This window comes from Nicotiana sylvestris, chromosome 2, assembly GCF_000393655.2.
Source record: "Nicotiana sylvestris chromosome 2, ASM39365v2, whole genome shotgun sequence".
NCBI lineage: Eukaryota > Viridiplantae > Streptophyta > Magnoliopsida > Solanales > Solanaceae > Nicotiana > Nicotiana sylvestris.
Genome location: NC_091058.1, coordinates 183,413,090 through 183,436,219, shown reverse-complemented (window position 1 = coordinate 183,436,219; position 23,130 = coordinate 183,413,090). Strand labels below are relative to the sequence as shown.

The following is a 23,130-nucleotide window of genomic DNA, read 5'->3' as shown; positions in this document are numbered from 1 at the left end:
CATAAATGGTTGGTCAAGCTCCTTGGCTAGGACTACTCCATAGCTTACAAGAAGGGAAAGGAAAATGTGGTGGCTGATGCACTGTCAAGAAAGGAAGATTCTATCAAACTACATAGTATTTATGGTGTATAGTTCGACCTATTGGAAGTATTTAAGGGCACCTGAGTGCAAAATCCTGCACTTCAACAACTCACTAAGAATATACAGGTTGCACATGTCCCCATGCCTTACTATAGATACCAATTTGGTATCTTGAGGAGGAAAGGCAAGATGCTAGTAAGGAATAATGATGTAATTAGAACTAAGTTGATAGATTTTTATCATGATATCCCTATGGGTGGTCACTCTAGTATTACAGCTACTTTAAAGAGGCTCAAACAAGACTTCTATTGGAAGAAGATGAAGTAGGATGTCTATACTTATGTGAGGAGTTTTGATGTGTGTCAGAAATGCAAGGTCGGGAATGTAGCTTATCCCGGCCTTCTTCAACCCTCCCTATACCCAATAAAGTATGGCAAGACATCTCTAGGGACTTTATAGAGGGGCTTCCTAAAGCTGCTGGGAAGGAAGTGATTCTTGTTGTAGTAGACAGGTTGAGCAAGGTTGCTCACTTCATAGCCCTCAAATATGCATACACTACTTTGGATGTGGCTCAAGTATTCATGGAGCAGGTCTTCGAGTTACATGGAATGCCTAAATCCATTGTATCAGATAGAGATGTTGTATCTACAAGCAGATTCTGAAAAGAATTATTCAAGCTGCAAAAGGTGTCATTGTTGACTTCAACTGCATACCACCCTCAAACAGATAGTCGAACTGAGGTTGTCAATAGATGTTTGGAATGATATTTAAGATGCATGACCTTTGAAAGATCTAAGGAATGGCCACAGTGGTTGCCTCTGGAAGAATGGTGGTATAACACCACTTTCCACTCTCGCATAAACATGAAACCTTATGAGGTAGTTTATGGCCAAAAGTCACTTCCACTCCTTCCTATGAATTTTGACTCTCCGCTAGATGTGGAGCACAGGAGCTTACAAGCCAGGGAAGCTACACTAAGAACCCTCATGTTCTACTTAGAAAGAGCTCAAAATAGAATGAAGATGCAGGCTGATAAACATAGAACTGATAGAAGATATGATGCTGAAGATTGGGTATATGTCAAGCTGCAACCTTACAGACAACTATCTCTTAAGTAGCATGGCTTTTAGAAACTCTCAGCAAAATTCTTTGGTCCCTTTCAAACCATAGCAAGAGTTGGGTCAATAGCATACACATTAGCCTTACTTGTTGGTACTCAAATTCACCCAACATTTCACATTTCGCAACTAAAAAGAAAGATAGGCTCTCACTCTGCCTCAGTCACCTTACTAGTAGTACACTTAGAGGTTGGGCATGTCCTACTGGAACTAGAAGCTATCTTATATAGGAGGATGATTCAAAAGCATGGAAAAATTGTTGCTCAGATTTCGGCCAAATGGTTCAGTGCTGCACAAGAGGATTGTACATGGGAGGAATAGGGGTGTTCAAAACCGAACCGAAATCGAAAACCGAACCGAAACCGATGCTTAATGGTTTATTGGTATCGGGTTAACGGTTTAATGGCGGGGAACAGATTAAAATTTTTTTATTAACGACTTATCGGTTTGGGGCCGGATTATTTAATTTTTTTAACGGATAATCCGTTAACCCGTTAAGAATATATATATTTATATATATATAATTTATTTTTATCCATATATATATTAAATATCAAAAATCCTTCCACTTCCAGTACTCTATCTCTAACGCCTAATTCCTAAATACGTATACTACAGTCTTTAATACCGTGTGATTGAAGAGTTGAATTCTTGAATTCTCCCTAGTTCGTAACTTCCAAGGATGTGGCATAACTATACAGTAATACAAATGACAACTCCATTTTTCTTGCTTGTCCTTTTGTTGGGAATTTTGCACCGCAAAAACCGTTCTTTTCCTCTTTGATTACTTTAATGTCCACAATAAATGAAAATCATCGACCAACGTAGATTAAAGTCAATACTGATGGACTCAAGAAACCAAAAAACATCATGATAAACAAGAATCAATATTTCTAAGGTCTAACCTCACAAGGAAATACAAGTTCAAATGCGTTAACTGACATGTATGTCTGGACTCATATGTAGTCTGCTTTGGGATGTAATGTAGCCCACAATGTGTTCTGCTTTTTTCACTCTACAACACATGACACATTACATCATTCTTATGTAGGCGTTAACAGACATGTATGTCTGGACTCAATGTGTAATTTCCTATTCTGAATTTGTATGCTAGGCTGTCAGCAAACAATTAATGCACGCAATATAGATTGAATTAGGCCGATAAGAGCTAAACCGATACCAATCCGCCCGATATCTTATCGGGTGGCTAGCGGATTAACACATTTAAAAATCGATAACCGATAAGTCAAACCGTTAAGAGTAAATAACCGCCCAATCCGCTCGATAAGCAGCCCTAAGGAGGTGTACCATGAGCTTCGACAAAAGTTTCCACACTTCAATCCTTGGGGTCAAGGACTATCGGAAGTGGAGGGTAATTGATATGATCACAATGAGTGACATTTCGATTCTTGTTCACTTTCTTTTAAAGAATTGATTGTCGCAGATTAACATAACAATTTCTATTTGAATTGATAGGGTCGTTAGGTTAGTTAGAAGCTCATGTGAGAAGCACGTATGTAGCTAATTTCAAAAGTTAGTTATAACTAACTTTCCCACTCCCTGCTATAAAGCTAATGTTCCCCCTCAATTGTAAGGCACCTGGAAAATTAAGAGAAATAAGACTCTCTCTCTCACACACACACATCCTGAACTCAGTTGAGTTCTAATCGCAGAGCAAGCTGTTCAAGAGCAATTCTTCACATTTGTTCTTAGACAAGCTCGATTTCTCTTTTCTTAATCTGAATTTTTGGAGTTGTATCATTCTCACTTATGATGATAAAAGACCAGCAAGAAAAAAGAGAATAATTTTCTTTGGAAAAGGGTCGATGTCACTAGACAATATCTAGATAGACCACTAGTTGTAAAGTGGGAATTCAGCCAACAAGTGTTTTGCGATGCAAGTGTAAACTAATATGACTGCACTTTTGCAACACATCTCATGGTATTTCTCGGAAACAAGAGTTTCAATAGAGACCCTAATAGATCGAAGAATCTGATATTAAGAGAACCTTAACCTAATGGAAACACTATAGCTGAGTAGCTGATACAAGAGGCAAGTACTTGTTCACTTGTTGAGTAAAGCTATCTGAAAACGAACCAAAATAAAACAGAGTTTCAATTAATTAAATGCACAGCAGAATATAATTCTACATCAATCGAACTGTTGTGCTTCAGAAGGACCATTTTTCTAACGAAGATGATGTCCTGGTCAGCTGGTGCAAACCTCAACTATTCCACTGAATACTTGGTCTGCTTTCTTATCACATGAAGATCTACTACGACAAAAAAAAAAGAGGTTGCTAAACAGCAATGAGACCGTATTTTTTGGTTGAACGGGATGGTCTTTCCAAACAATGGTGTGCACAATTTGAATGCAGAATCACAATTGAATGAGGAAAAAGAAGCACTTCAATCAACAACACATTATGTCTCAAAAGAACACGCATTTTTTGGTTGAACGGGATGGTCTTTCCAAACAATGGTGTGCACAATTTGAATGCAGAATCACAATTGAATGAGGAAAAAGAAGCACTTCAATCAACAACACATTATGTCTCAAAAGAACACACAGGACCTGGTTGGCATAAACAAATATGCCTAAACATGAGAATACCAATAAGAATACTCAAAAGCAATAATGCAGAATGAGGATAAAAGAAGCACAATAATCTTATGGCACTGAAGCAAAGAAAAGCATGCTTCGCTCAGTTGCAGCTGCTTCCATCTTCAATTGCCTACATCAAACATGGTAACACTCTGTTCAGCCTGTTCATTGGTAAATTCAAAAGGCGAATGCTAAATACTTTTTTAAAAAAAACAAGACGGTGAAAACCAAATTACTCTTTTATCTGCCTTTGCTATACGCTAACATCATAGTCACATCGTTATGCAACATCTGATAAGGCAACTCGGGAAAGCAAAGTATCCTTTCTTGAATTTAATACTGAGCATACAGTGGCCAAGGCAACAATACACAAATTTTTGAGAAGTTGAGAGTTTGAGAGGCCGTTGATAGCAATATTTTTTATCAATCTAATAACAATCCCTCAGTTTCAAGTTATATGATGCTCTTTCTATTTTGGAATGTTCTACAATATTTGACACAATTCAGTTATACAAGTTCTCTACTAGATGAAACAATTCACATTACTTCCAAATTTTGACGAGATGTTTTATCTACCGGACTAACTTTCAAACACTAATTTAATATTTTTTCCACTATAACTAATATAATATAACAGTCAAATATCATCTTCCAATATCAAGTGAAATACCACGCCATAAACTGTAATAGAGAAAGTAAAGCAGTACACAACGTAAGCTAGAAGCAAACTTAATTACGTTATTCTTGAACTTTCTCTTGGAAATCCATCGACAACTAAGGGGTCGTTTGGTATGAGGTATAAGAAGGTATAAAGGTGGTATAAAAATTTAATACCACCTTAATACTCTGTTTGGTTAGCAAACCAGGTATAAGTTATCCCGGTGTTAATTTTAACACCGGGATAACTTATACCTCATAGAAGGTGGGGTAATTAGTACCGGTATAACTTATACCTTCTTCTTAGAAATTATGCAATTGTCATTCTTAATACAACATACCAAACAATGAATAAACAACAATTCCAACATAACTAATCTCAGCATAACTTATCCCAATATAACTTATACCGGCATAAATTATACCGGTATAAATCGTATTCCAACGAAACGACCACTAAATGTTATGCAAGGCTGCAACATTTTCTTTCCCCACCAGCAAAAAGATCTTAAAAGCAGCAGGTTGAAAAACTCACCAGAGCAGCCCAAATCAAATTAATTCTTATTATGAACTTAAATTATCCAATAATTTTAATTTCTACACTACTATCTTAAAGTCTCTTCTATAGCTTTCTCTAATCATATTTTACCTGGTGAGCAGTTCTACTCATTGATAATATATGACATAAATTCACCAGTATATTGAATTTCAAACAACGAGCCATCATTTTATGCTATTTTGCTTGAAAAAGCAAATTAGTGATCATGGTCCATGGACCTGCTTCTTTTCATCTTTAGCGTATAGTCTTGATTAATTTCTTTACTTCCAGATACTATCCAACTGTTTACACTGTTGACTGATTTTTGGATATAACAAGAGGAAAATTAGGATGATTGACCAACAGTACCATAAAAGATGAGGTACCATGGTGCATGCTCTCTGCAAACGATATTGTGTTAATCAATGAAATTAGAGTGGGTGTCAATCAAAAGTTTCAAACAAATGGCGAAACACTTAAGAGAGTAAGGAATTTAGAATAAGTAGAAGTAAGACACAATACATGCACTACAATTCAAATATGCAGGCTCGATGTTCCAGGAGGCAGGATTGATGTAGGATGGTTGAAACAAAGGAGTGCCAGAGGAATGTTAAGTTACCTACCAAAGTGAAAGGCAAATTTTATAGAACGGCCAGACTAGCAATGTTGTATTGGAGTGAATTCTAGGACTCTTAACCCCCAAAATATCCACAAGATGAGTGTCGTAAAGATGTGAATATTAAGATGGATGTGCAACCATGCAAGATTAGATAAGATCAGAAATGTTCACATCCATTAGAAGGTGCAGCTACAGCAAATGTAGAGGATACAATTAAAGAAGATATTTGTCCACGTATTACGCCTCAAAATGCACTGGTTCTTACATGTGAAAACATAATGACTGAAGGTGCAATATAGGAATTTGCCCAATATCACAAGGAAATAACTTAACTCAAACGATTCGGAACATCTCGAAATCCACGAAAATTTTGCAAAAGATAAAACATAATAAAAACTGAAAATCTATGTTGGGCTCATGGATTATATGACATCTGGGCCCAAAAGGAAAGACTTACATTGCTTATAGTGCAGCATTTATTTATTTTACTTGTGTTTTGTGTAATTGGGCTCCTTTGTAATTACTGAACTAGCCCACTTTATATTACCTGTATTTGACTTTTATTTGGGCCATATATAAGCGAAAGGGGCACCCGAATCAGCCCATCGGGATTATTTTCTCAGAATCAGATCTGGAAGGTTCCATCTTTTCCTCTCTTCTCTCTCATGAACCCTAATACTAATTTCTCAAATCTAGATCGATTTCCTCATGTTCTCATGGTATTAGAGCAGGATTCCGATCGATCTCATCTCCCTCTATCTTCCGATGTTACCCTCGTCGAATTTCGTTGAGGATTTCAATCTCATGGAGGTATTGATTTCGTCTTCTACATACTGATTTTGACGGATTTCTGGTCGACTCTAACTTCTCTCGACGTTTTTTGAGTTGTATTTGCTGCTTGAGTGACTGTGGAAGATTATCTACAAGTTCCTGTAGTTGTCATCAAAGTCAAGAATTCTAGGGTTTCACGACTTCATCCTATTTCATCATTGTTGTTGCGTTGCTGGGAAGTGTTGTTTTGAAGGCTGTACTTCCGGTTGCGAAGAAACCGGTAACACTGTGTATCTGTTTCCTTCTGCATAATATTCGTCAGAAAATTGTTGATTGTTGAATGTTATAGTAACAATGGGATCTACTGATGAAAATGTGTCTGGCACACGTGAGTTTATTCCCAAACCCTCCGGTCCTCTATTTGTTCAGTCATTAGATGTTCCTGGTGTCTCTCTTATACCAGTTACCTTTTCTGGGACAAACTTTGGGGGTTGGAAAAGAAGCATCATTGTTTCCCTGTCTGCTACGAACAAAATTGCATTTGTCGATGGTAGTTTACCTAAACCTCCAGATAATTCAATAGAGTCTAATCAATGGGATAGGTGTAATAACATGGTAATTTCATGGTTAACAAGTTCTTTATCCCTTGACATTGTGGATAGTGTCCAGTATTCTAAAACAGCTGAAGACATATGGAGACAGTTAAATAAAAGATATGGAACAGTAGGTGGAACTAAAGCCTTTGAAATTAAGAAAGAACTTGCCTCTACCTGTCAAGGCTCCCTAGATATTGCATCATATTTTAACAAGTTAAAGAAATTATGGGATGAATTGAGGATTGTTCATAAAAACCATGGAAATCACTGCACTTGTGGTGCAAAAGAAGGTATTCTCAAAGAGGAGGAAGAGGATAGACTTCATCAGTTTCTCATGGGACTTAATGAAGTCTATGTCGATGTCAAGAGCAACTTGCTCATGATGCAACCACCTCCAACCCTAGACAGTGCATATAATATTCTTCTTCAAGATGAAAGGCAAAGGCTGATCAACTCCAATTCTCAGTTTGGTCCTGATTCAGCTGCCTTCATTGCCAAAATCAACCTCAATAATCATTCTAGTCCTAACACAAATTATAAGTCTCCTGGTTCCAACACTCAGAGACAATATGGTCAAAGAGTGAATTTTGATCAAGCCAAAGGAAATCTATTCTGCAAATATTGTAAGAAGAGTGGACACTTAATTGATAAGTGCTTCAAGCTTCATGGTTTTCCTCCTGATTTCAAATTCACCAAAGGAAAGAAAATTACAGCAAATGCAACTATTGGTAAAGTGCTCCTCAGTCTGACCTCATGGCTTCTACTAACTTTGCTGGTAAAGTGCTCATTCCAAAAGTCGTGACTTGTTCTCTAGCTTGCATGTTGAGTCAGTCTTCACCTCATAAATGGATTATTGATTCAGGAGCATCTGACCACATGACTTATAACAAAAATCTTTTAACCAACATTACACCTTTGCATATTCCTTACTTTGTCACACTTCCTAATGGATATAAAGTTAAAGTTACTTGCACTGGGTCTTTTTCTTTATATCCTTCCATCGTTCTTCCAGATGTTCTCTACATTCCTTCTTTCAAACATAATCTGATTTCTGTGCACAAACTTGTTTTGTTATTAAGATGCATAGCATAGTTTAGTTCTGACTCTTGCTTGCTACAGGGCCCTTCTCTGAAGATGCCTCTGGAGCTTGGTAAACTAGAGGATGGACTTTACAAGTTTGTTTGCACTACTGCATTCTCTTCTTCAGCTCAAAATGTTTCTACTGTGCCTCCTGCCTATAGTTTTCCATCTTTACCTTCTACTATTGTTGTTCCTAGCTCTAGCTCATTGTGTAACTCTAGTTCTTGTCAAAATGTTTTGTCTCCATCTGTGTCATCTTGTAATGAAGCTACACTGAATAGAATGGATATTGTTTGGCATCAAAGACTTGCACATGTTCCTTTTGTTAGAATGAAGGGCATTTCTCTTATATCTTCCTCTTTATCTTCTAAGAAACAATTTTCTTGTGAAATATGTCCTATGGCGAGACAAACCAGACTCCCTTTCCCTGATAGCTCCATTCATAGTACCCATCCCTTTCAACTTATACATGTGGATTCTTGGGGACCCTACCACACTCCTATTTATTCTGGTTCTAGATATTTTCTAACCATTGTTGATGATTTTTCTAGATCCACTTGGACTCATCTGATGGATTCCAAAAGTAATGCATTTTCCTTGATTAAAGCTTTTGTGGCCATAGTCAAATCTCAATTTCACATTACTATCCAAACAATCAGGAGTGACAATGCCTTAGAACTTGGGGGTAGCCATTCTGCCATTTCTTACTTCTCTGATAATGGCATTATCCATCAAACTACTTGTCCTCATACACCACAACAAAATGGTGTAGTTGAGAGAAAGCATAGAACTTTACTTGAGGCTTGTAGAGCTTTGCTTTTTCAATCAAAGACTTCTATTAGATTTTGGAGGGATTGTTTGCTCACAGCAACTTATATCATCAATAGACTTCCATCTAGGATCCATAACAACAAATCACCTTTTGATGTCCTTTACAATCAAACCCCTTCTTATTCTCACTTGAAAACATTTGGATGTCTGGCCTATACTACTGTACCAATCCCTCATAAGGATAAATTGAAAACAAGAGTGATGCCTTGTGTCTTTCTTGGTTATCCTTTTGCCAAGAAAGGTTACAGACTTTATAACCTAGAAACCAAGCAATTCCTTGTGTCCAGGGATGTTGTATTTCATGAAGATGTCTTTCCCTTCTCTTCTTCCTCCCATGTTCCACAAACTTCTGCCACTTTTCCCACTTCTTCTCCTCCCTCTCATATTTCAGATTCTTTATCCCTTACTCCTCGCATTCTTGATCCTATTCATCCCAATCCTGACCCTACTTCTCTTGTGCCTTCTTCCCCTCCTATTCTTATTTCTGCCTCACCTTCTCTTTCTCCTGCTACTATTCCATCTCATGTTTCCGATTCAACTTCTCCATGTGTTATCCCTTCCCCTGCTCCTACTACAACAGCTCCTCCTCCTCCTAATAGTCCTCTCAGAAGGTCTGACAGACCTCATACCCTTCCATCCCACTTGACTGATTATGTCTGTCAATTGCCACCCTCATTCTCTTGCACCAGTTCTCTGACTCCTCATGCTAAGTTTGAGCCCACTACTTATTCTCAAGCTGCACCTATTCCAGCTTGGCAAGATGCTATGAGGAAAGAGTTTGAGGCCCTCGAGTCTAATCACACTTGGGATATTGTAGCTTTGCCTAGTGGAAAGAAACCTATTGGCTGTAAATGGGTCTATAAGATTAAGTATAAAGCTGATGGTACTATTGAGAGGTATAAAGCTAGGCTTGTTATTAGGGGTGACACCCAAGTTGGGGGAGTGGACTTCAATGAAACTTTCTCCCTTGTTGTAAAGATGTCCACTATTAAGTGTCTGATTGTTGTTGCAGTTAAGAGAGGTTGGTCTTTGTTCCAATTAGATATTAATAATGCCTTCTTGCATGGTGATTTGGATGAGGAAGTCTATATGAAGCTTCCTCCTGGTCTTTCTGTCACTACTGCCTCCTGCTCTTCTTCTCCTCCCTTAGTCTGTCGTTTACAAAAGTCCCTCTATGGCTTAAGACAAGCCTCTAGACAGTGGTATGCCAAACTTTCTCAAGCCCTCCACTCTAGAGGTTATGCTCATTCTCTTAATGATTACTACTTGTTCATCAAAGGCTCTTCTAGTAATATGGTTATCATTGTTGTCTATGTTGATGATATAATATTAACTAGGGATGATCTTGCTGAAATTGCTGCTTTAAAGTCATTTTTGGATGTCCAATTCAAAATCAAAGATCTGGGTACTCTTCATTATTTTTTGGGGATTGAGGTTTCTATTTTGCCTGATGGTGTGCTTCTCAATCAAAAGAAATTTGTCTCTGATCTTTTAAAGGAATTTGATTGCCTGGAAGTTGCTTCTGTTGTTTGTCCTCTGGACTTGAACTCCAAATTGAAAGCTGATTGTGGTGACCTTTTGACTCACCCTGAAAGGTATAGGAGCTTGGTTGGGAAGTTGTTGTTGCTCACTCACACTAGGCCTGACATTTGATTTGGGGTGCAACACCTTAGTCAATTTCTTCGGTCTCCAAGGGTCCCTCACATGGCTGCTGCTCTACACATGCTGAGGTACCTCAAGGGAACCTCTGATCTTGGCCTCTATTACTCTAACTCTTCTGATTTCAATGTCTCAGCTTATTCAGACAGTGATTGGGCAGCCTGACCGGACACCAGAAGGTCTGTTACTGGTTTTTGTGTCTTTTTAGGTGATAGCTTAATCTCTTGGAAGTCTAAAAAACAACCTGTGGAGTCTTTATCTTCTGCTGAGGCTGAATATCGAGCCCTCAACAAGGTGGTAGCTGAATTAACCTGGCTTGCACGAGTTCTCAATGATTTTGGTGTTCAGGTTTCTTTCCCTCTTTCTGTGTTCTGTGACAACCAAGCAGCTGTTCATATTGCTAAAAATCTTGTTTTTCATAAGCGGACCAAGCATATTGAGGTAGATTGCCACTTTGTTCGAGGGAAGCTTTCTGAAGGCTTCATTCAACTCTCTCATGTTCCCACTTCACAGCAGTTGGCCGATGTCCTCACTAAGCCTTTAACTGATCTGCTTCATCATCAATTTCTTCGCAAGTTGCAGGTGTTCTCCCCCTCCAACTTGAAGGGGGTGTTGGACTCATGGATTATATGGCATCTGGGCCCAAAAGGAAAGACTTATAATGCTTATAGTGTAGCATGTATTTATTTTACTTGTGTTTTGTGTAATTGGGCTCCTTTGTAATTACTGAACTAGCCCACTTTATATTACCTGTATTTGACTTTTATTTGGGCCATATATAAGCGGAAGGGGGAACCCGAATTAGCCCATCGGGATTATTTTCTTAGAATCAGATCTGGAAGGTTCCATCTTTTCCTCTCTTCTCTCTCATGAACCCTAACACTAATTTCTCAAATCTAGATCGATTTCCTCATGTTCTCAATCTATATACGTGATAGTAACTAGAAGTTTAACATTTACTAAAAGACTCTAGATCTCTCCAAAAATATAACTACAACAGTATATTAGAGAATACTTAGTGTTATGTAATCCTTAAGTACGTGGTATTAAAATATTATGAACTCAAACATAGCATTTATGATGAGGATTGATACAATCGACCACAACATGCTTGTTCCATTCTTGCACTTGGCTTCTCCTAAAGTATTGGTGCCACGACGTAATAAGAGAATTGCAATCACAATATCAGTGAATTCAGTGGACAGGTTAAAAAAATCACCTTGTAGTCTATTAAGGTGCATAGGAAAACAAATTTACCTATGTAAAACCCCGTACAATTCTAAAAACAAGTTGGACTAATGTGCTAATGACATGAGTAAGGTAACCCCAATGTGTATATGGACCCACACGAGAATGGTGCAGCCACTAGGATAGATAATGTGAATAGTATAAGTTGGATGTATTTTGAAGTGCTGAAGTAGTCCAAAGAGGCCAAGGATCAAAATAGGAAACAATGGTAACCCTCGGTACCTTTCACGTTAGTGTAATTACATAGTTTTGGTCTATTTATCTGGCCAAGTAGTTGCTTGGTCATCATAGAATTGGATGCATTTGAGAGACTTCATGGCTTGAATGCTAATAGTGCCACATTTACTAGCATCTTCTTAGCACAACAGCCTAGTGTCAGATTTCCTACACTCAAAAACGTGGCAACGTAGCTCACAGGTCATGCCCCGGCACGTCCAGCCTAGTACAACCCAAGGGTCCTAAGAAACGGCACTGGCCAAGTTGAGGGACAGAATACTTCTAGCAACACGAGCTCAAGGCTTGAGGAAATTCAGGGGCTCGCACTGTGAGCTCAGCGCAAAGGAGCTCAAGGACAAATTCCAGTTACAACAAAGTTATGCCACTGTGGGCCTTATCGCGAGAAAGACAAGTCTGGGAAACTAAGAAGGCTTGTGAATGAGCCAAAACAAGAAAGTTATGAGACCGCAGTGCTATAAATACACTGAGGTCGAGGAAACAGAATATTTTGGTCATTCATTGGACTTGAGAGCTCAAGGGAGAAGACACGGACATAAATTAAATTCATCGCAACGAGAGTCATTTATTGTGATTGTTGATAGATTTTAACAATTTAATACAAGTATTAACATCCAAATATTTGGATTCCACGGAAATCTCAAGAATCACCAAGAACAACCAAATTCTTGAAGGTTAGAGTGTTTTTCCAACAAGATAATCTCACATCTTGACTTCAGCATGATGACTAAATAAGTTTATTAAGCATATTTGTAGGTAGAAATTGTGGTTAAACATTTTTGTATTGTTAGAAATTATGGTTATATATGGTATAAAAGTAACTTTATAGTTGGGACTTGTGAAGAAGAAGATGAGTAGTAAAACTGGAGATTAAAGAATGAGTTGGGTAGTGACTTGGTAAACACCATATTAAATTAATGGACATGTTTAATGGTATAAATGAAGGGGATTGAATTTGGATGGCGTGTAGCTAATCTATGAACCGTAGATGGCTCATATTGATCTTCTTTGGATAGGAATTGACGGAAATTAAATGTAATTCATACAGATATTGGACACATTGGACGTCATTGGGATAGCTTGGAGGCAAAATTGAGGTAAGTTGAGATGTACTTTCCTTTAAATCATTTTCCTCGAATATTATCTTTCCAAGTTTATGAAAGTATGATCAGAATGTAAGTTCATTAGAGCAAGCGAGCCATACTCTACATGTTTTATGCAAATTAATATTTTTGCTATCTCATGAGTCATGACAAAGTATATGCATGTAATATTAGGTCTTGGTTAACATTTGTCAAAGAGCACACTATGTTATGTTTATGAATGGATACATACCCTAGAGTTAAAAGGTTTCAAATTGAGTAGACAAAAGCAAAATACCTAGAGTGTAAGGTCAGTGACATGACTCATGAAGCGGATGCGAACGTGAGACTTAATATACAAACCATCTCTAAGAGAGAAAATTTCAAGTACCTAGGATCTATAATCCAAATTCATGAGGAGATTAAGGACGATATCACATATTGTATTGGTGCAGGGTGGATAAAGCGAATGCTCGCATCTGGTATTTTGTTTGATAAGAATGTAACACCAAGACTTAAAGGTAAGTTCTACAGAGTGGTGGTAAGATCGGCTATATTGTGGACAGAGTGTTGGTTAGTAAAGAACTCTCATGCTCAAAAGATGCGAGTAGCAGAAATGAGGATTCTGAGATGGATGTGTGATCATACCAGGAGTGATAAGATTAACACTGAAGATATCCAGGACAAGGTCGGAGTGGCTTTCGTAGTGGATAAAATGCGGAAAACGAGACTGTGATGGTACGAGCATGTGAAGAGGAGACGCACAGATAACCCAGTAAGTAGATGTAAGGGATTGGCCATGGTGGACCTAAGGAGAGATAGAGGTAGGTCAAAGAAGTATTGTAGAGAGATGATTAGTTAGGACATGGTGCAACTTCAACTACCGAGGACATAATCCTTAATAGGAGGGTGTAGAGGTTAAAATTAGGGTAAAAGATAGTCTAACATATCCCTGTCCCATACTAGTAGTAATAGTATTATTTTTTTTAGTTTCAATATGCAAATTTCTACTATTACATGCTGTTTCTTTCGCTTCAGTCATCATATTATCTTATCTTATTGTTGTTACTGCTTATTTTTCTTCTGTCCTTGAGTTGAAGGTCTATCAAAAATATTTTTTCTATCTTCACAAGATAGGAGTAAGGTGTGCATACATACTATCTTTCGCAAACCTCACTTGTGGAATTACATTGAATTTATTATTCTGTGATAAAAAAATCATTTTTTCATGCACTACTTGTTTTCAAACTATATGATTTGATTTCAAATGCCGAAATTTATGTTAAAACCACCGGCGATAAGTTCGGATCCAAAAAGATATTTAAGGGTCACAGGTGCCAAAGTTACAAAAGAATGATTCATAGGCCATGAATCAAAGTTCAATGTATAAAGGACCGAAAGGATTTATATGTTTAAAATATAAGAAATTGGGAACCTTGGTAATTGAGAGGGTATTCGATTTCAGAAGGGATTAGCATTTATCTAGAACCAGACATGTCATTGAGGGATCATAATTTGTCCATTTATGAATTGCAATTATATGTGTACGAGTAAAATCGAGGGTTTTTTTCCGATTCCCCAATAAGGAAACAATAAGAAAGCTCGGTTTGATGCGACTACAAGCAAGACCGAAGAACCACCCGTATCGAAATCCGGGAGGAGTGAACGATGTATCTGAGATTGGGTATGGCAAAATAACAGACCCAAATTAAGTAAAATCTCTAGGCTATGAGAAAAGGGGGAACGCTTATGCATGACAAGTAGGGAGCCACAATATTCTCCCTCAACCGAATATTTCGGCGCGAATCCCGTCCAATATGTGGATTGGCATTTATCAAAAAAAAGAAAATTTTTACCTTATTTAGACTTGTACTAGAACTAAAATTCCCCTACTATATAAAGGAGAAAGTCTCTTTTATTTTGACACACCATTGACATGCAAATCAAAGTAATAAAAGTTCATTTTTGTCTTCCAGCTATTATTCAAAGTGTTCTTCAGTTATTCTGTTCTTTAATCGCACTCAAATTTATATCAAGAGTTCGATCGAGACCAAATTTCAGTGTTCAACTTAAGATAAGGCTTGGTCATCACATTATAAATGGTTTGATTGTTCATTTTATCTTTAACTTAGTTACTTTTTGTTCTTAGATAATTTGTATTGAATTAAATCACATATTCTTTAAACCACGTACAAATTTAATTATTATTCATTTTTTAGGGTAAACAATGCGCCTATGGGGTGCCATGTTATGTTGTTCTGCACACACAGTTATTCTGTTCTTTAATCGCACTCAAACTTATATCAAGAGTTCAATCAAGACCAAATTTCAGTGTTCAACTTAAGATCAGGCTTGGCCATCACATTATAAATGGTTTGATTGTTCATTTTATCTTTAACTTAGTTACTTGTTGTTCTTAGATAATTTGTATTAAATTAAATTACATATCCTTTAAACCATATACAAATTTAATTATTATTCATTTTTTAGGGTAAACAATGCTCCTATTGGGTGCCATGTTATGTTGTTCTTGCAATATAGGTGCACACACAGGGAGTGAGACATGCTAGGCTACTACTTCCTTATTTTGGTGAGCCCCCACTGCCGGGGGCGGCTCTAAAGTAAGGCAGATGAACCCCTTGTCTTAAGCCCCCAAATATTAAGGGCCCTAAAATTATAAAATACTGCTAGTATATTAATATTGTATATGATGTATAATTTATATAATTATAATTAACAAAAAAGTTCAATTTTTTACATTTATTAAATTTGATTGAGGTTGTACGATTGAGTGAGTAAATAATCACAAATTTTCTCTCTTATTAAATTAAATGATATATTTACCTTTTCATCAATTCTATTTTTTTTTATGTACACTTTTTTTTCCTTCATGTTTTTAACTATTTCACTCTTTAATTTCAACTCGGATTCTCTGAATTAGCTATTTAATTTGTTATATTTAATTAATCTATACCTCAAAAAGCAACTTCGTTTGTGTCTTATCTTTTTTAATTAAGAAATTCTGAGGGCAGCGACACAAGATTCAAATCGATAGATAATGAGCAAACCCCTCTGCCATTTTTTACTTAAATATCATGCTATTGTCCATGGGAGAGTTCGAAATCGTGATGTGAGCCTAATCTCATCACGCGTTGCGCTCTTGCTACTAGACCAAAGTCATGTAGGTTTCTTTTGTATCTTATTATAATATGGAGTTTATGAAAATAAGGACTTTTTAATATATTTTAGCTTCAGACTACAAAATTCTTTGAGCCACCCCTGCCCACTACTATTATCAGTGGGGGCTAGTCTTGTTTTTTTATTTGTCTACATAGCCAAGGTATATCGGCCAGAGGTTACATGATACAGTATACATGAAAGATCTACTTAGGCACATGAAACTTCATGTCATTTTACATTTATGATATGATTTCAACATCATGCATGAGGCGTATGAGCCATACTTCCAGTTTATGATTACGTCATTGGGGCAGGTGTTTAAGTTATTAAAGTTAATCATGTTTTACTAAATGATGCATGTATGTATGTTCATGATTATGGGTAGGCATAATTAGTTGGTTCGCTCGATAAAAGTTAAAGGCATTTTGTGTCGATCCTGTACTCTCCTAAATTTGGAGCGTGACAACCTACAGATCAAATTCTTGGAAATTCGAATAGGAGAAATGAAGTAAATCAATCTAATTCTCTTAAACACAAGTCAAAACACAAGTAAATTAATCTAATTCTCCCAAATTTCCAAAATATTCTTTAATATCTTAATTTCTCTATATTCAGCTATAACCATCCTTCTCGGGGGTTTTGGATGGTTTACCATCTTCTTCCTCAAAAGTCAAAACACTCCTCTTTGTCTTACTCATAAAATGTTTCATCAAAATTACTCCTTTTTGAGATTGAAGTTGTCCTCTTATATTATTTATTATTCTGTCAGAACTTCCTCTTCATTGTTGCTCATATCTTTTGGGGTTTTTGTGGCAGTTGTATTAGTTCTTCTTCATCACTTTCATTTTAACTCTTATCATCACTTTTCTCAGCACTATCATTTTCGCTATGATCATCACTATTTACATATATGGATATGTTGTGGGGACATCAAATTATGTGAATATTCATAGCATATTGAGTCAACATGATCACCTAGGGGTGCTATGTCACAGAGAATTTCAGAGGAATAGTTTCTCAATTTAGGGCATGTTTTGGAAGGACAATGTGCAATTGGAGTGTAATTGGATATAAATACACAAGTTTGGATTATTTATCTAGCTTATTTGATTAATATGAAATTGAGTGTAATTGACGGGTTGCAATTATACTTTTCAATTACAATGTGACTATTCAAATTCAATTTTATTATTCTTTTTACAATAAATTCTTCCATTTCAAATATATGGGGAACCCTTTTAAAAATAATTTCGTGCTTTGCTACCTTTTTTATTCGTTAGTACAATGATTTATTGCAGAAAAATACCTTCTAAACTCATATATATCCTTTTATTATTTGAAAATGAAACAATTCATGAATTTCATATTATATTCAAATGAGTTGAAGCTACTGATTACTCTTTACAATATTAATTGCTAATATATAATAATAATAATAATAATAATAATAATAATTATTATTATTATTATTATATATATATATTATATCTATCTTAAATACCTAGTTATATATAATGTAATAATTTTTAGATGCACGTTAAAGTTTTTTTACTTGTTCTTCTCAAAAATGTTTATTAATTTTATTTAACTTATACTTTTAAATTTTCATTTAACTTATACTTCAAAAAATGTGTATTTTTGAAGGATTTGATACGAATGCGACAGCATTTTGAAAAATTTGTTGTAATAACTAGGAGAATAATTATATCATGTTGTAATCATATTGTGATTTTAAACACACTACTTTACATTTCTTTTTTGTGATCTAATAATGGGGCACAAAGATGGAGGCATATCTTGGTTAACTATTAGGGGTGAAAATGAGCAGGTCGGATTGAATATGTGCGGATCAATAAAATATTAGTTAGTTAGAATAAAGGTCAATACAACAACAATACCACCCTAGTAAAATCTAGGTATAAAGGTCAATAAATGTCCTTATATTACCACGTTAGTTAAGCTGCTGATTGTTAATAGCTCCATCTACTAACCATGAAAGTGTTTATAAGGCATTTTTGAAGTTTTTCAAAAGTTGAGTTTGTAAACAAGAGTTTTTTGACATAGATTTGGTAAAACCTGAAAAAAGAATTATTAAATATGTGTTAAAAAATAATTTTAGTTGAAAAAAAGTTAAAAGTTTTGTGAGTGGAAAGAATATTTTCATATTTTTAACTTTTTTTTTCAAAAACAGATCATATATATTGCATGAACAAATAGTGTTTTCAAAATCCTATTGAAAAAGTGTAGCCAAAATCTATACCAAAGGGAAGCTTAGTTTTGGGTTAAAGTGTTAATCTGGGCTTTTTTCTCAGAAAAGAAAAGGAAAAAAAAAACTTTTTCAGGTAACAATTCAAAAAAAAAAAAAACCTTTTTTCAAAAAAAAAATCCAATATTGAAAAAACTCAAGATCTAGTTTCTAGAGTTTTTAAAACATAAAAAACAGAGTTTAAATATTTTAAAAATATATTTATTTTACAAAAACAGATCAAACAAACACTTACTATCAAATCTTGAAAAAAGCAGCTCAACTAGTATCATGTGTTTGTCTCCAAAATGAAAAGCAGCTGCCATTTCTCATGGTTTAAACTTTAAACCAAATAGGGTATCTATCAGCTAGGTTATAATATAGCCTCGCCTCATTTAACAACTCCAAAGCTCCAAACCCTAGCGGCGTTAAACTGCCAGGTGTTGCCTGAATTGTGACTGACATTTTGGGTGGGGCTCTATAACTAAAGGAGACATAATAAATTAAGTAATAAAAAAGGTGTGTTAATTAATATCTGTCTTCCACCATTGTTAAAGTGAACCCTTCATTTCACTGATTAACACCTGGCTATGGCTATAGACATGCTAGGAAGAAGGGAACCAAACAATGAGACAGCCAAGCCGATCCCCCCTTCCTTATTCGCAGGAATCTATGCAGACAACATACTAGGTAGCAGTGTATAAAATATAGGAGAAAATTAATAGTCTTACCTTTATCTGAAACCAAGAAATGAAAAGCCATTTTCATTGTACTATAACACGTCAATCCAAAAAGTAACCAGAAATGAGAAAACTTTATCAAAAAAAAAAAGTTTAAAGAAAATGTGGAAAAATAAGCAGGAAGATAGAGCATAAGATTTAAAAGAGAAAATAATTACCATTTGTGAAGATGGGATGGAAACTCAGTTTTTTCCTTTTCCTTTCTGGTCTGAATGCCTACTGTCATTATAGAAGAGCTGTAAACGGCCGGCATCATATGCAGACAGAAAGTGGTGATGGTTGTCAACTGATGCAGCAGCTGTGTTGTTGGGAGCTGTAGCAGCATCTATTGTGCTGCCATTGAAGAAACTTTGTGATCCCTCATACCTCTGGAAATGAGGCAACAAAGAAGAACAATTGGACTGAAGGGTCCCCCTATTATAACCAGCAAGGCCGGAAGAAGACGATGATGATATGCTAAAGTTCAAATTATACTCATTAGCACTATTACTGGCATGGCCATTAGTTCCCAAATGGTCACTTAAAAATGGAAAATGCTGCAGCTCGGGAGGATGGTCTCCCGTAATACTAAACATTGGTGATGACACAGGGAGTGGCTGTTGTTGTATAGGATTTCCCAAATGAACTTGGGCTTGAAAACCAGAAGTAGAGTTGTCGTTTCCACGAAGACCTAAAAGTCCTGAGGGAAAGTAGTCAAATGGAGATGAGGAGGACCATTGCCTAGGAGATTTGTTAAACAAGTTTGTCTCACTACCTCTACCATTACAAGTAATATTATTGTTCATACCTCCCGTCAATAGTTCGGTGAAAGAAGAATTCTGGGAAATGCGATGCACATTTTGGTGATGTGCAGTTCGAGTCGACTCGTTTTCTTTCTCTTTCTCCTTCTCCTTCTCTGCAGCCCTTTCCCTTGCCCGTTCCCTCGCCTTGACGCGATTTTCTGACCGGGATAGAGACAACCCAGAACCTTTGCTTGTCTCAGAAGTGCTACTACAAGCAGATTTCGACAAAGACACATGTTGTTGGTAATTCGGATCACCGTCCATTTCAACCTCAGCTGAATCAAGACCTTGCTCAGTTCCAGCACTAGACCTTTTATCCTCACTGATCTGTTGTGTGTCTTGAAAAGCATTGAGAGAAGGAAGCTCAGAGATTGAAGGAGCTGCTGCTTTTAACAACCATTCAACAGCTTTGCTTGGTTGATCATAACCAAGTCGATCTTGCAAATCGTAGAACTGTATAGCTGTGTTAACAGACAGCCTAACTCTCCGATCTCGGAGTCCTTTTGAAGTCCACACTTTGCTGTGCCTATCTTTCCCTCCTGATGCACGAGAAACTCGAACAATCCGATTTGAAGGCCACCCACAAAGCCTACCAATACCACCGCCGCCAAGCCCATTACTCCCTTTCACCGCTTCATTTTCATCTTGTGACTCAAATCTACCATTTCCATTGCTGATTCTTGGAAACTTACACCCTTGTTTTTGAATCTCATCCACCTCCATACCACTTTCATACCTTTCTCAAACAACCACTCTAAACCAACCCACCTTTCTTGAAAAAGAGAGAATAACACCAATCAGCAAAGAGGGTATTTTTTTTTGTTCTCTATGTGGATTTGGGATTGTAATTAGGGTTTCGGGATGGAGGAGAAAAAGAAAGGTAGATAAGAAAAAAAGTGTAGGTAGGTGTATGGGTTGATGTGGGGGGTGTATGTAGATGTGGGTTTTGGATGTACTTTGCATTGATGATGATCACACAGAGTACTTTGGCTTTTTCGGTGATATTTGCATACATACACACAAAAATAAAGAGAAAAAAAGTTGGGTTCGATGTATCACGTTTGGTACCAGAGAGGGAGGGGGGGCTGGTTGAAAATGTCAGAAGAGAGGAGAGGGAAAAGAAAGCTCCTTTTGGCAGTGCTTTCAAAAGCAAAGCCTGTCTACTTGCTCAGAACTCTTAGCTCCTCAGCCCTGTAAGAAAATTTACAGTCAAACTCATAACCACAAAAATCAGAAGCCCCTACCCCCCACAAAAAAGTTTAAGATATGAAAATATAAATAAAGACAAGATATGAACAAGCATCAGATGCTAGAGAGACGTACAACACTCCTTCTTTTGCTATCTTTATACTACTGGACTTGAATTCTTGATTCTATCAGTAAGCTTTGCCACCATCATAATGAAACCCCATAAGCTAGAAAAGCTAGTACTAGCATGTTTTATTATAGTAAATGAAAAAGTCTATTTTTCCCCTTTGATCTGAAAAAAAAAATTAAAAATAGCCTTTTTCACTTGGCTTCAGATTTAAACTAGGGAACTGCAGGGTTGATGAGAAAAAGTTAAGCAAGAGGAGTAATTGCTGCTGCTACTTGATCTAAAGAAGAAGAAGCCTTTGAAGGGTAAAGCTTTTTGTGGCTAATTAAAGCTTTGCTGACCCTAGATATTGCTATCCTCAGAGGTAAAAGATTAACCACAAACAGAGAAAAAAAATGGAAAATGATTTAATTAAACTGTTTCCCCTGGATATTAAATTTAATCTTTTTACACAATACCATGCATCAACAATTAACAAAGAAATAAAAAAATGATAGCATTTACTTGTGCCTATCTATATGTCTTCAACAACTATATTATATAATTTAGATGAAACATTTCTCTTATCGAGAGTTAAACGGTGTGAAGTTTAGCCAATATTTTAAAATATATTTTATTATCAAATTTACATGAGGCAAAATTATAATTTATAGTATTTTTTATGTAGCTTTTGAATATTTAAAGTTTAATTTTAAAATATTAATTTAAACTTATTTTATTTAACTTTAAAATTAAATCAAATTAATTCTCGCTAAAATATATCATCTAAATTGAATCAACTCAAATATATAAATTTGTAGGTATTTATCTACCCTTGTCTCTTGAAGAGATGCAATAAAACGACAAGATGTAAACTGTTGGATCTGTGAGTTTTGTGCTCTTTCAAGGGCTCCAACTTGCCAGATCAGCTTCTGCTTTCACATACAATCACTTCCACAAGTCACAAAAATATCTTCCTTAAATTCCAGCCCTTCAATTATGACAATATTTTTTTCCTTTTTTTAATCATTATAACCAAAAAGGATGCTTCTTTAATGTAGTTTTAGCTAGATAAAATGGTAAGTTAATAAAAGACCTAATTTTGCAAGAAAAGAGTACTAGTAGCTTCTTAAACCCATCCAGATAAATAAGATATCACAAACGTAAACCTGAAAACTACTAAAGAAGCATTTTTACACACAAAAATATTACTACTTTTACCTTGATAAATACTATAAAAAGTAGTAATCTTGGCACACCAAAATGCGAATTTTTAAATTGGGAAATGGGACAAATGAAGACAGATCAAAAGGAGCAAGTAGAAGAAGATGATGATGAAGAAGGAAATAGGTAAGAAAGTAGGAAGCTAGTTCCAAAGTTCGAAGAATGTTACCCCAATTTCCTGAAATTTTGCTTCCTCATCTCACAACTTTCCGTACTCCAAACCCCAAGTCACTACTGATTCTACTCAAACCCAAAAAATCTAGTAGCAAAATAGTACTCCAGTAGTATTAAACTAGAAAAAGAAACTCTTAGCTGAATAAATTGTTTTGTCGCTATCTTCTTCGGTCCTCATTAGTAGAGCTGAAAATAGGTTAGCTGTTAATAAAAGCTTCGAACTAATTATCCCTATTATTTGGAAGGAGGAAAATCCAACCTTAGATTATTTATTTTTTTGGATTATGAATTTAAAGAATATCTAAAATATGTGTGGAGAGAGAAAGAGAAAGTGAGTAGATTCGGGGTGATTATCCAGAATCAAAGTGTTAA

At 36.1% G+C, this 23,130-nt stretch overlaps 2 protein-coding genes across 4 annotated transcripts; one reads left to right on the top strand and one right to left on the bottom strand.

The window, feature by feature from the left end:
• Positions 1 to 857: 857 nt before the first annotated feature.
• Positions 858 to 1,199, top strand: LOC138886040 (uncharacterized). Its single transcript, XM_070167063.1, has one exon. The coding sequence runs from the start codon at positions 858 to 860 to the stop codon at positions 1,197 to 1,199; it is 342 nt and encodes a 113-aa protein (XP_070023164.1).
• A 2,511-nt stretch (positions 1,200 to 3,710) lies between these two features.
• On the bottom strand, positions 3,711 to 22,889 carry LOC104233112 (transcription factor TCP24-like). 3 transcript variants are annotated; one of them, XM_009786423.2, is made up of 4 exons: positions 21,390 to 21,752; positions 20,072 to 21,257; positions 19,443 to 19,963; positions 3,711 to 3,934 (listed from the first exon to the last, which is right to left on the bottom strand). In XM_009786423.2, the coding sequence occupies exons 2-3, from the start codon at positions 20,787 to 20,789 to the stop codon at positions 19,467 to 19,469; spliced, it is 1,215 nt and encodes a 404-aa protein (XP_009784725.1). In that variant the 5' UTR covers positions 20,790 to 21,257; positions 21,390 to 21,752; the 3' UTR covers positions 3,711 to 3,934; positions 19,443 to 19,466. The 3 variants fall into 3 exon arrangements, with proteins under 3 accessions (XP_009784725.1, XP_009784723.1, XP_009784722.1); XM_009786421.2 differs by lacking the exon at positions 21,390 to 21,752 and adding an exon at positions 22,754 to 22,889 and having other exon boundaries at positions 19,443 to 21,257; XM_009786420.2 differs by having other exon boundaries at positions 19,443 to 21,257; positions 21,390 to 21,751.
• Positions 22,890 to 23,130: the final 241 nt, after the last annotated feature.

What these genes read in the sequence shown, in the direction of transcription:
- LOC138886040 (XM_070167063.1), top strand. Translation starts at nt 858, where the DNA reads ATGACCTTTGAAAGATCTAAGGAATGGCCACAGTGGTTGCCTCTGGAA.
- LOC104233112 (XM_009786421.2), bottom strand. Translation starts at nt 20,789, where the DNA reads ATGGAGGTGGATGAGATTCAAAAACAAGGGTGTAAGTTTCCAAGAATC.